The sequence below is a fragment of the Argiope bruennichi genome, chromosome 8 (genome assembly GCF_947563725.1).
Source record: "Argiope bruennichi chromosome 8, qqArgBrue1.1, whole genome shotgun sequence".
NCBI lineage: Eukaryota > Metazoa > Arthropoda > Arachnida > Araneae > Araneidae > Argiope > Argiope bruennichi.
Window position 1 is genome coordinate 124,683,379 of NC_079158.1, and position 14,868 is coordinate 124,698,246.

General features: G+C 26.2%; 1 protein-coding gene across 1 annotated transcript; it reads right to left on the minus strand.

Moving 5' to 3' along the window:
• Positions 1–187: 187 nt before the first annotated feature.
• On the minus strand, positions 188–14,488 carry LOC129980983 (quinone oxidoreductase-like protein 2 homolog). Its single transcript, XM_056091545.1, has 8 exons — positions 14,052–14,488; positions 13,595–13,691; positions 8,231–8,361; positions 5,245–5,351; positions 4,710–4,791; positions 3,284–3,465; positions 2,084–2,312; positions 188–474 (listed from the first exon to the last, which is right to left on the minus strand). Exons 1-8 carry the CDS (start codon positions 14,340–14,342, stop codon positions 406–408), a joined length of 1,188 nt encoding a protein of 395 aa, XP_055947520.1. The 5' UTR covers positions 14,343–14,488; the 3' UTR covers positions 188–405.
• Between the last annotated feature and the right edge of the window lie 380 nt (positions 14,489–14,868).

A 14,868-nucleotide genomic window follows, 5' to 3' on the forward strand; every position in this document is an offset into this window, starting at 1 on the left:
ACATGAGACAGTTTTTGTTGATATGCTTACAATTTACATTTAATGATAGTTCTTTTTTTTCTCTATTAAATAAGCTTACAAATCTAGTTGCAACCCTGCCATTTATATTAATCAGGGTTACATTGTATAAAAACATTTTTTTAATACAAAATTCTATTTTTTCTTAATACAATACAGTAAAAAAAAGCAAAATTATGCTCCATTTATTTCACAAGGCAAAATCTTTTCATTGGACAATTACATATAAAATGAATTCCTAGAGATAAAATTGAAATTTATCGCATTTTTATATAAATAGCAGTTCTAAATTAAAGCAAGCAATGCATTAATAAATTTATTTTACAAAGACAAAAACCAATAGCAGATTTTAAATAACAAATAACATAAAATAGATTATCCTCAGTGTTATGAAACATCCAATATAACTTTTCCAGCTGATTTTCTTTCTTCTACATGTTTGATAGCATCATTGACCTAAAAAAAATGTACAAATATAATTATTATCAATCCAGTTGATAATAATACATGAATGTTCTGGCATTATTAATTGATACAATAATTTTTTTTTTTTTTTTTTTTTTTTTACAGAACTAACATTAATATTCTCTCTATTTTTTCTGAAAATACATATATTATGTCAAACCAAAATATTCAAATCGCCACAGTAGTAGTTTTTCTTAATTCATTATACTATTTTTACAATCACCACATCTTGCAGCACAATAATATCAATAATTCTATTAAAGAATTATATCTTCTTGGCTGCTTTTTAAGTTAATTAAAAGAAAAAAGTTTTTAATATATAAGAAAAATACACAACACATGTATAGTTTTCTTTCTGCAAACTATCATTTGCTAATAAAAACATCACATGAAAAACAAAATTATTCATTTCTTTTAAACGTAAATACAAAAGACATTTTTTATAAAACTTTTTTATATCAACTTAATGTGAAGTTTAGAAAGCATAAACAATATAATAAATAAAAGGAAAAGGAATAATTAAAACTAAATAGTATCTATATCCAATTTATTTTTGAACACAAATTAAAAGGTTAATGCGAAATTAAAAAAAAAAAAAAAAAAGTTTTTTAGATAGTTGACCATGCATTTTTGCATAGCATATATATTTGTCATATTGTATTATGTTTTTCTAGTACCTATGTATTAACCATATCAAAATGATTGATTTCCAAGGAAAAAAATTTATTGCACACTTTGTGGCTCTTTCATAATAATTGTTCATCAATGACATTTGATTAATGATAGGCCAAATATATTTATTAGCGCATATGTGAAGGTGTTTCAGGGAGGCCATTCCTCAAATTTGAATTGTTAATGGTTGAAGATATCAAGGTTAGCTTATTTTTCTATTTTGAGAGGGTTCGCCATAAAGTATGCTCTTAATAATAATTTTGAAATTTGTTTGTATTTATAATTAAAGCTTAACTTCAGAATCAAAAAAATGTCAAAAATAAATAAATAAATAAATAAAACTGTATTTGAACACTTTTTCCCTTTTCTGCATTATAATTGGTAGTACACTGACATAAAATTAGCGAAATTTGTAGCGTAATGAACAGATCAGTGTAAAATATTTAGCAATGTATAAGATGAGTTAGATTTTTGTCAAAAATTTGAAGTGTACAAAAATATCTGCTAGGAAAGCCATTAAAACCAAGTTACCTCAAATAATTAATCCAAATTTTTAGCATTCATTAATTTCAATAGACTAATTGGTTTCCAAAGGTTGCTGAAAGAAAAATTTTCTGGATTTGAGAAAATAAAACCGAATATGGTGTCAATAAGCATTTTAGATGCATTTTTTCTGCCCATTGGAACCAATGTTTGATACAGATTTACAAGATCACATGCCTAATTTCATATATTTAAGGTACTCTATTTTAAAGATATTGTGTTTATATATCTTACCAAAAAGAAAGAAATAAATAAAAAATGAATGGGGGAAGGAGTGTATATCCTATAGATTCAACAGTTAAAAAAATATATCTTTAAGAAAACAATACATCTTTTTTAAAATAATAAAATACATTTCAAATGGACAATTGAATAAATTACTTACATCTTTCAATTTAAACTGTTCAGCTACATGAGGATCTATAAATTCATCTAAATACATATCTATGACTTCCTGGACAGTACTTCTGTATGTTTCATTCACCATTTTTTGATAATGAGTTAATGAAACTCCAATAAGAGCACAAGACTTGGGCAAAAGCTGACTTGTCAGAATCTGCGGAATTTTTCTTGAGGAAAATCCTAAAACTGCAATGCAGCCCTCAGGTGAAATGCTAAAAATGAAAAATTATCTATAATTATTTATTGAATGAATATTTTTATTAATTATTATTTATAATTTGAATACAATTCCAAATTCCAGTCTGTCAGATTTATACATTACTATTTTCATATATATGGATATTTCAGTTTCTTCATTAGTAAACAATTAAAATATTGTTATAAAAGACATTGAATTCAGAAGCTTTTAATGCAATTTTTTACAAATTTTGGTAACAATTGTTTTGTATACTGAAGACATTTATTTATTATAATAACAATGATTATTTTTGTAAAAATATGATCCAAGAACTTTTATATATCACTGAATGACATACAAGAATTAAATTAAAAACTAAAACACAATTTTATGCAGTAGCATCAACCTTTTAACCCAATTATATATAAATTGGTAAATTTTATAATAATTTTAAATTATGATAATATTATGCAATTAAAACAATATATCATATAAAAAAATCAAGCATTTTAAGATATTTTCACATGAAGATATTTTTCACGAGTTTCATTTCCGATGTAACTTTGATGAATAGTCAAACTATGTTATGATTAAATGCAAAAATTCAAATAAATTTGATTTTTAAAAAACTGATGATGGAAAATTTTCATAAAAAGACGGACAGCAGCATAAAGCATTTTGAAAAAAAATCTTAAAATATTAGAAATACTAGAAAATGATTGAAAAATCATATAAGCTTTCCAGATTCTGAGTAACACAATTCTGTAATAAAGAAATAATACATTACTGAAATATGAGCATCTGAAATGGAATCATTAATCCTTGGATATTTCAATAATAATCAAAATTACTATATCTCCATTAAGTTTTATCATTGTAAGATTAAAACCATAAATTATTATGGATATTATATTTTAATACTTTTAAACATAATATTATATATCTGTACCAGCTCATTACATATTTGTTATAAATCCATGTTAATGAGTTCAATTTTAAGAATACCTTTGCAAGCAATCTTCAAAAGTTTCCCCACCAACAGCATCAAAAACAATTTTCACTCCTTGATTATCAGTTTCTTTCATTACAGATTTGACTATATCCTTTTTGCTATAGTTTATTGTGGAAAAAGCTCCCTTATCACGTAAAATACTAGTTTTGTCTTCGGTATCACAGGCACCAATAACCTAAAAAAAAGTTTCAGCAAGAAATAAATTACTGTGTGGATGCATAAAGGAAAATGCATTTTTTCTATATACTCTGAAATTAATTATAATTTTAATTACTATTTTTTAAAACAAAACTTACACAGAAAATTGATTTCATGTATAGATCTAAATCTCCCCTCTTCAAAATTAAAAATAAATAAACTTATGGTATTGTAATGAATTTTAAAAAAGAATGCAACTACTGGTAGAAAATGGGCAAGCATAATAAATAAAGAATACAAGACAGTGTTTTATCAGGATTCACACTATTTAGCAACAAATAATTTGGCAGGAAAATTAATAAGAAATTGCATGCACATTTTAAATTTAAATAGGAGCTTTTTAATAATTATTCTACTTTAGAAATTTCCAAAATCTTTGAATAGTAATGAATCCATACTCTTATTAAATGAAGCTGTTTGTTTTTGTCAAACATTAATTAAAAAATTCCAAAAATTCATCTTGTTGATAAGAAAGGAATTGCTTTAATTCTTCAAACTGAGAGCAGTTAATTCTTTTATCGTTATTTGTTAAGAATCTTATCTGCCACAAAATTAGAAAAGCAATAGTTCAGCATAGCAAAATTAGAAGTGTATATCAATAGTGTAACAATAGGTAACCCCTTTTTTACCCTTTTCCATGGACCAGAAGGAAATTAGTGGGAAATGTAAATCATAGAAAATAAAATATATTAACTATCACTTAATACGAAGACATCAACAAAATTATAAATGTTGGGAAAATGTTAAAGATGGGACCATAAATATGGGATATTATTCTTTGGAAGAAAATACTCTTACAAAAGTTTTACTTACTCAGTGATAATTTTTTTAATAATGCAGACAATTAGGCTATATGATGTATTGTAAATTTAAATTTCTAATAGATTATAACAGAAAGGATAATATATAAAGTTAAAATGCCCGTGTCCTTCAAAAAGACAATCCATGCTTAATATATTACAAGCTCTCTTATAATTTTTTGATCTTTAAACTAAAAAAAATTGAATTAAGAAGTAAGGACACCTTTTATATATATATATATATTTTTAATGCAATTGTGGTACAATTAAAGAATTACGTCGAGGAAAAAAAAAAAAAAAAAAACGATTTCAAATTTGAAGACAATATTACCAAAAATTTAAATAAACAGGAAAAATTCATTCTTTTAATTATTATTGATTGCATTTATTTTAAATGAACGAAAAAGTGAACCAACTTTACTTTTGCATTAAATAAGTTTGCAGCAAGATCCACAGCAGCTAGTCCTAAGCCACCAGCAGCAACAGTTACTAGAACTGTATCTCTAATATCAAAAGATGAAATTAATTAGACATATAATGAAATCACAACATTTAACTTCATGAAAATCACATATGAAGTAAAGAGAAATCTCCAAATTACTTAACATACTTAAAAAGTTGAAAATTTAAAGTTTTTTTTTTTCAAAATTTTTTTTATAGTTTAAACAATAAAATAAGAGATTTTTATAAAAAAATATATAAATTAATTTTATTTCAACTAAGATGCATAATTAAAAAATCTAAATGAATTTCTTTTAATTCTTTAACTTGAAGGCAATAACTATTTTGTCTAATTTCTTTAATTTAATTATTTGCTAAGATGTTGAAATTACCTAATTATATTTATAAATAAATTCTTAAAAAAGAGACTCCAAGAAAAAATATTAGCAAGCATCATATATTCACTCCATATATATATATATATAATGAGAGAGAGAGAGAACTTTTTTTTTTACCCTTCACGTAAGTTCGCTCTCCTAGCAGCTATTAATACTGTAGCATAACTGTCCACTAAAGCTGCAGCAGAATCAAAAGCAACATCTTGTGGTATCTTCCATAAGTCCTATTTATAGGGCAAAATAAAGTGAAATAAGAATAAAAAATTTTTTAATTCACATCAGATTAAGTTTGAAAAGGTAGTTAGTGACTTTATAAATGCACATAATCAGTTGAAATTTTGTTCTGTTCATTCTGTAGTGCTAAATTACAAAAACAATATCTATTGTGGATTACAATTGTGGCCTGAGTAGCTGAATTTCAAACAACAGGGAAAAATAAATGAGAAGCAATTATTTTTATGTTGTTAGGGCCAATAAATGCACAGCTAAAAAAATAAATAGAATTCCTCCATGAATATCAATCAAGTTTAATATAATCACCTGGTCTTATTAGTCATATTTACTTAAAGAATCTCGACACATTAACATTAAAAATTTTTTTAAAAACTCCAGTCATCTATGACCAAATAGAGAAGCTTTGAGTCTAATTGTTTGAACCATTTCAAATAGATATCTGAAATGAAATCAGAGAATTAACAGATTCCATTTTCTTGATATAACCATTGATTATTATAAAATATTGAATAAAACTGACATCAACATAACATTACCATTCCAAAAATCACCTACACCATCAATGTCCTATTTGTATTAAACACGATTACAGAGGTCTTTGTTTTGGCATGAATGTGAACATTTCATTTTCCTTTTTATTACTTGTTTCCCTCATCACAATTTCTGCAAAGTTTGGAAAATTATTGATTAGTGCCAAAACAATTTATTGCTCAACTTTATACCATAACCATAATCATTAAAAAGTCAATTATCTGAATTCCTAGAAAGTTAATCAGTGAGGCATGATTCATAAAAATAAGAAGAAAATTATTATTTAAAGGTGTCTTAGTTAAATAGATAAACGATTCTGTTATAATAATAAAAGGTATCATTAGAACAGGCTATGAAAAATAAACAAGTGAAGTCAAATTTTTCAAGGTTAGCAAATAAATATATTAGAGTCAAGCACACTTAATTTTAGTATTTGTCATATATGATTCAAAAAGTAAAAGCTGCCTAAAATCTGAAATTGGATTTTAATATAATAATAACAAATGAAAGTGTAATAAAGTACAAAAATATATACTTTAAACAATGAAAATCAGAAAATTAAATAACTTTATAAAGACAATATTATTTAACCCTTTAAGTAGGTGAATTGGAAAAACCATGTTCATTAGCTTAAATACCTTATTTATATAGGATTAGAAAGAGTAATTGAAAACAAGGAGTAATTGTGAATGATGACTACAGAATGCATGGGTGAATCTACAAAAAACTGGGAAATACATTCTTTCATTAAGGCACTCTAGAGAAAGGAGAAAAATAATTTCCTGCTTTTTTCAGTGTTATTTTCTAATATATGCTGTTTATTCGGAATCATAATTAAAAAAGTAAAGGCCGAACTTTGCTAAATTTTAATATTCATTCTCTACATTAGTTATTCTTCAAGTAGATAAGTTATATATTTTTTGGATTCTGTAGGATATAACTATTAAGAGTACAATTTAATTTTCATTTTAGAACCTTTTCCAAGGAAGCAAAATAGTGTTCTCAGTTAATCTTGACAATTTTTATCCTGTAATAATTAGGACAGACCTTTAATGTAATGACAAATTATATTTTTCATGCATTTGGAATAATTTATTATATATTTAAAAATTATATTAAATTGAGGAGTGTGGTAGCATTCAGTCCTGCCAGTAATCATTATTTTGTACTATATTAACAACTGACTTTTCAAAAGATTCTGCATAATACTACTTTTTATGCATGGAAGTTGGTTATTAATTGTGATTTGATATTGTTTGACATCAAGTATGGCAAGGAAAAAAAAAAGGATTGAGGAGATGGAGGAAGTTATTTGAAATTATCCATGGTTGATTTTTCAACAAATGTATATATTTTGATCAATTATGTTGAAGATACCAGAGAAAGTATCAATTATTCATACATTCACGAGATTGATGGAGTCGATAGTGGTCAACTGAATGTGGAAGGTTTGAAGAACAACAATTAAATTTAGAGGTTAATGATAGTTTAAAATTTCCAACCAGATCCTACCGCTGAAGTAGATTGTCTGGCATTATAAAACTGAGAGAAAAATGAAACAGAAATGCCAATTTACTCCAAAATCTTTAGGGTGATTGGTCACATATCAGGATAATTATGAACACCGCTGCTATGATACTGGTTAATTAACTAATAAATTTTTAAAATATTGCTTAATGAATACACTAGAAGATGATTATGCACTCACATAAATAATACGTCTATTTTTGATCTCATACAATCATTTTAAATTAAAGCAGATAGCAAAGTTCTTAAAAATTATGTTACCCTATAGATCCTATATATGCACACACATTAAATAACAACTTGCACATATCAAAAAAGAATATTCTACAAAAAGAAAATTCTTTGAATTATTATTATTATTAGAGCCGGATGGTTTACACTTCGAAAGCTCACAGTTTATAAGTAAAATACTAATTACATGAAAATAATTAGTCACTACAAGAATTGAATTGTTTCAATGTTTATAATTTGTTAAATTGTTATGAATAGTGCAAAATATTTGAAATTTTAAACAAAAAAGTAAATCAGTACCAATTAAAAACATGAATAAAAATACCAAAACCATACAGAAGAACAGATATTTAAAAATTATATTAAATTACTATATGCGCAAAAAAGAAATGTGGCCAAATTTAGCTGTTTAAGATTTCTAAATTATCAACAAAAATTTAATAATTCATAAATTATTACATATTATTTTTATAAAGATTATATATAACTAATACATTTATAAATATAGCAAAATTGTTTCATTTATAGATACATTTCATGCAAAGAAATTGTTTTTAATAGTAATACATAATCAAATTACCCTTTCTTCAGAAATACATTCAGTTGCCATTGCAGAAAAGGTGTTTTTATTTAAACCAATGACTTTGTCACCAATATATAAATTCTTGACTTTTGAACCGATTTCTAAAACTTCACCAGAAAATTCATATCCTAAAAAACAAAATCATTATTAATAAAAAAATAAAAATAATAATAAAAAATTGAATTTATGACAAAATATTCAATTGAAGAAATATTTAACAGAATTTTATATCACATACTTTATTTAAAACTCTCTAAAAAAAAACTGATCTTCAAAATAAATTTTAATAATGAAGTTTGTAAAACTTATAACAGCAAAATTCAGTACAACAGTTAAAATTATTCAGTGTATAACTAATATTGTAAATTACATAATCAATTATATTAGAAATATTTACAGTCTATAGATGATATGCAGAAGCTATCCTAATGAAGGAAATCAAATAATTAAAGAATACACAAAATCATGCCTCAAAAGAAGAATGCTTCACTTTGCAACCAATTTCAAACTTCAGTTTCTATAGAAAAAATATATATCTAATTTAATGTACAATCTATTGAGAAGAGTTAGATGTATAAATAAAAGTAATTTTATAGAAATAAATAAAATTATGGTGTATATATCAAAAAATATAATTTTTTTATGAAAGAATCCTATAAATAAGGAAATTTAAATCATTTAAAGAAAGGTAAATATCTCTCTATATAAAACTGAACATTTGTTTATTTGTTGGAACCTTATATAATTCCACACCCCTTGAAGGATTAGCACATATGTACTATAGCACCTAGAAGGATTTAATGGATTATTAAAAGTCTCTACTACTCTCTGAAAAAGTTTGTTCTTTTTATCATAACTTCTGAACAAGTCAGTGCACATTAACTATTTTCACACTATCTTAAAATTTAATAAAAATTAGCATTTAGTAGCATAAATTTCATTTCTAAATAGTTATTTCTCTAATTATCAGTTTTTAAAAATTACTTTCAACATATTTGTTATTTAAGTCTATTTTACAGTTTAATTACATCTATCAATTATGCACCAAAGTTGAAATCATTTTCTTCAGACATTTTTGCTTTTATTATGCAGCCTTTTTTTTAAACTTGAGTTTTTTTAACATGTAATTTAAAAGTTGTCAGCTCAAATCGTTGCCATTTCTTTCGTCTTTCTTTCCTCATATATTTTACAATACAATTGAAATATTTTCAAGATATATGTTTATTTATATGTGTTAGCATTCCCAACACTCACACATCTTGCTCTGTGAAAATTATTTATTATTAGGTTATCTAAATTTTGGGTGCTTTGTTTGTTTGTTTGTTTGTTTTTTATGGCCTCAGGTTGACTTGGCAATTTTCAGATTAAATCAAGATCACAAGCAACCTTACACATAATACAACCATCTTAGCAAAACCGAAGGCAGGAAAAATATACCAAATTTTGTATTTATTGGAATTTTTTTAATAATAGTTTAATTATTATAATGAAGCATTTTATTGTTACAATCCTTCTGTTACCAAAGTCATCCCATTAGCTCCATTTTTATGGCCAAATCTTTAGCAATTCATCAAGCCACTGATGATCTTTCAATTTTAGAAGAAGGAGGAAAATCACTCTTACTGACAGGCAGTTACTCTGCCTTCTTCCAAGTCTTAAAATATTTAACTTTCAAATGATCTAGAGTTATTTATAAAATAGATCTTTAAAAAATCTCAATTAGAAAAAAACTAAATTAAAAGAAAATAAATATAGGTTTGAACTTTGGGACATTCAATATTTCTTGGAATGAAAAGGCGTATTCTTCAACAAAAGTAGTCAACAGAGTCAAACTTGTACTTTGAAAGGATTGCACTTGAAAATATCAAATTTTACCAGAAAATCTCCCATTAAAATATGTACTAAATTTAGCAAAATACTAATAATCAAGAAGCCCTAGACAATATTTCTTCTAATTTATCCTTTACTCTAAGAGAGAGGATGGGATAACAACAGGGTTGCCACTCAAATCTGGAAAAAAAAATCCCAGTGTTTTTTCTATATATATATTAAAAATATGAGAAAATATGCAAACAACACTCATGTGTTAGTTATAATTGAATATATATTAATTATTCCTCATACTCTTTAACTGTGAATCACAGTTTCATGGAGTTAATGGACCTAACCATAATAAATAAGGTATGACATTCATATACGACTTAATTTACATTTTTTAGCTCTTTCACTTTCAGTGAGCATATGTGAAAATATTTCCACTTTAACATTGAATGCATTAAAGGATGAATATGACACAAGTTTTCATCCCCATAAAAATTCAGCTTTAAATTATTGTTCTTGCACTGATTTATTTTCGAAGATTAAATTTTATGTTTTTGGATTTGACGTGCCATCTTCTCCTGTATTCCTTTTAGATATAAAATCCAACATCAATGATGATACTTTTTTGAAATGACATGCAGTTTTGCATGTTTTTCTCTTTTGGCATGATTAGTAAGTGCCTGTTTTCCCTTAGGTTTATTATCTGAGTAATATGGGAATAGTATGCAATAAATGAATTTTGTGGAACTTCTTGAACTCATTCAGCAAAAAGGATCGATTCTTTTTATTTGTCCAATTCGTATTAAGTACAGATTTTTAGCAACTTATTATTTGAAAAAAATTCTCTACTCGTCTTTGAATAAGTTCACAGTTTCTCAAATAATGAACAAACCATTTAATAAACAAAGTATGATAGACAAAACATCTCTTGAAGATTTTTCTATTCTTTCCCACAATTACAGAAGTTTTGTACAGGCTCATTAGCTGCAATTCAGGAATCTCATGGAAAAAGAACTGTCTCACAAATCAAAACTGGAATGATCTATAAAGAAAAAAAGGGCAGAGGAAAAAGTGTTTTTTTTTTTTTTTCATTACACAATTACGAATTGTATTGTTTCATTTTTAGAAGCTATGACTACAATCTTTTACTGTTGCAATCTTTAGAGATCGCCATTTTTTAAATGAAACAAAAATAACTAAGAAACTTAAAATTGTTGTGTTTTCTCTGTTTTTATGAAAATTTTCAAATTCCCCAACATTTTCCTGGTTCTTTTCAAGACTATTTTTAAATTTCCTGGATTTACTCAGTTTACCCAGTGGCGGAGAACAAAACAGTGAGCAACAAAAAAGTGTAAATTACTCCAGCCCTATTAAATAAATTTAAATTGGATCATAATCTCTATAGATACTCTTGTAACCAAAAAAAAAAAAAGGCTATTGACCATAATTTCCTCAACTGTTTGATATATTCAACTCATAGGAAAGAAATCTATGGAACAAGCATAATTTCAATTACAAATATATTATTTTTTGACATTTTTCTCCACAAAATAGTTTTAATAAACACCATCCACAAATTCTTCTTCAATCACTGAAGTTTTCTTTATTTTTTTCCTTTACTAAAGATCAACACCAGTACATTTTTTTAAAAAAAAACTATTAATTATTTGAATTAAAAAAATAAAATTAAAAAAATTAAGTATTTGAATTAAATTTAAGGCACTATGCACTGATAAGGTTATTCTTTTAAATTACCAGTTATTATATAAAAAATGCTACCATGAATCTAGGAAGTCCATTTTCTCTCTTGACCAATTCTATTTTTACATATATGATAAATGCTGACCTATTACATATATGAATATGCTGCTTTACTTTTTTTAAATCCAGATTCTTACGAATAATAATTAATTGGTGTTGATGTTAAAAGATTTTATGAAGTTTACATAATGTTATGGATTAAATATAAAAATTCTATGATTAGAAGTATATGTGTTTTACTTTCTCTTACATGTATAAACTCAAATGATCACATTATTATGACACCTATCTAATAGTTGGAATAGCCTCCTACAACAGTCAAAACAGTGGGAAAAGGACTCATTTTGTGCTTGGAAGAAGGAGACCAGGTAAACAAAACAGCATCACAGAAATTAAGATTTGAGGAATCTGGAAGCCAGGGTAGCAGTTGGAACTCCTCATGTTCCTCAAACCATGCATGAACAATTTTTGATACAAGGCATGTAGTATTACCCTGTTGAAACATGCCATCCTTTGCAAGATATGCAGTTGTCATGTAAGGATGTACGTGACTGACAATGGTGCTGAACAACAGCTATTTCTATAGGAATTAATGAAACTAAAGCATGCCACAAATACATGCTTCAACCATTCTGCCACCTCCACCTTGATGAAGCTCAACAACAGATTGGTAAGTTTGTTTCCTGAAGTTTTTTAGCAAGCAGAAAAGTACCAATTGATTCTATTTAGACGGAAGGAAGAATCATCTGAAAAAGCAACCTCTTTCCACTATTCAAGGGTTCAATATTAACAATGTAATGCAAATGCACGATATTTCTTGCAAGGCACATTTGCAAACATGGGAGCAAAAATCAGATATCTGATACAAAAGACAATACGCAATAGAGTGCATTGAGTAAATATTCAGGATAGTATTTTTATGCATTGTGATTCATTTGAGCTATCAATGTATATGATAGTGCATCGATCACTCTAAAACAGATGTCGAAAGCGATGCTTACCCGTCATTAATGGGGCATTGTTTCCCCATAGTTTACTTGGTTGGAATACACACCCTCTTCCAGTTATTGTATGCATTCACTGTGAAACAACATAAACATTTCATGAAAGATGCATTTTCAGAAATGCTACCTTCGTGTGTTCTATACCAAATGATTATACTCTTTTCAATGCCCATTAAATATTGGACAACTAACCCATAATGGCTACTATTACAATGCAAAAATGTACTCTAAAACTACCTTTTTATGCCTTCCAGCAAGAAAGCTCTGCAGTCTTACCTGTGACTTGCCACAATGATCAACCTGCATGTTGGTCAAAATATTATGACTTGAGTATGTAAAATAGATGCATGTGAATGATTAATTATGGAACATACAGTTAATACATAATGTCAGTTGCCACAAATAAATTTTTTGATGAAATATATACTGTAAATAATATATATATTGTTCAAAATGCATATATCATATTATATATAGTGATATTGCATTGCAAAATAGCTTGAATCATATTTTATAACTAACTCTATTTTGAAATATACTTTGGCAAGTTTCATTTAAGAAATTTTTCATTTTTCAAATTTTCTGTTCCTTTTCATTGCTTCCCCTCTTTTTACAATTGCTATTTTTTGTGCCATAATTTCAATATATTTAATTACAGTTTAACACAAATAAAATGTCTCTTAAGTCACAGTTCCCAAAGTATAGTGGAAAATTTTAAGATATTTTTAAAATATTCATGTATACATTTTATGAAAATTATGCAAAAATTACTTACCAGGAATAAATGGAAGTTTCGGTTCTTGATCATATTGTCCAGAACAAATTAAAGTATCTGTAACATTTACAGCACAGCAATGAACTTTAATACGCACCTAGAAAAAGAATGGAATAATAGCAGTCCAGGTATTTGAAAAATATAAAGACACCTTACTATATTCTTCAGTTCTAGACGTGCATAAAGAAAATATAAAAATTAGGTATGGGACTAAATCATCCATAAATATTATCAAAGAATTTTATCTTGGAAATAAAATAAAATAAAAGTAAGCATCTGTATTAAAATAAAAGGTAGCATCTGCATTTGGAAAACCTACACTTTTACTGCTGTTACTGTTTTATCAACATCTTACATTATCATAAATTATTGCAAGAAATGAATACAAACATGAATACACACTCTTTACTAAATTTTCAATCACATCAAATGCTGTTTGTTACAAAATGATATTTACCTCAGTTTCCTTCACTTTTGAAGATCGTTTCTTTTCCAAAATTTCTAATTTCTCTCCAAACTCATTCAAAACTGCAGCTTTAAAATGACACCATCGTTGCTGAATAATATCTCTCTCCATGCTTAATTTAAGCGATTTAGAATCTCGCAGTAAAGGAGAAAGTATTCTTTTTGTTGAAAAATATTTGCGACAGTAGACGAAAGCAACATCTCGTGAAGATGGAAAGAACGAGGGAAACACGGAATTTGGTATCTTAGTATAGTATATAATTTTTGATAAAGCTGTCCTCATACTTAGTCACACAAAAGATATTGACAGCTTTTATACAAAGCATACAAAATATTCAATCCAAATATCAGAATTTGAAAACAACTCGAGTTATGCTTCAATATTTCAGAAGTTTTAAAAATCAAAACCACAACAAAAGGGTCTATTGCCAAAACCTTGAAACGAATGTTAAGAAAAGACGGTTTAAACGTCAATACCATTTTATTCTCGTTTTTATTTTATTTTAAAATTTATAATATCATTATTTATCAAAATAGATATTTATAAAATTATTAAAATAAACTTAAATAATAATTACTTTAATAAAAATTTAATTTTTTAATCATTTTTTTCTTTTTTTTAATAGCATTCAACCAGTATAAGTCAAAATATATTGTGCTTTATAGAATTGCTTCACTTTCTAAGTAAAATTTTTTAAATGCTATTTATTATTGTTTTTATATAGGAATTTTGATATCTTTCTATTCATGGTGATAAGCATTCTGCCATTAATTACAAATTCACTGGAAACGAATAATTGGCAACATAA

What these genes read in the sequence shown, in the direction of transcription:
- LOC129980983 (XM_056091545.1), bottom strand. Translation starts at nt 14,342, where the DNA reads ATGAGGACAGCTTTATCAAAAATTATATACTATACTAAGATACCAAAT. An exon ending in AGAGCGAACTTACGTGAAGG is followed by an intron (nt 4,792 to 5,244) that starts GTAAAAAAAAAA and finishes TTTTGATATTAG; the next exon opens with AGATACAGTTCTAGTAACTG. An exon ending in TTTGAAGATTGCTTGCAAAG is followed by an intron (nt 2,313 to 3,283) that starts GTATTCTTAAAA and finishes TTTCATTTTTAG; the next exon opens with CATTTCACCTGAGGGCTGCA.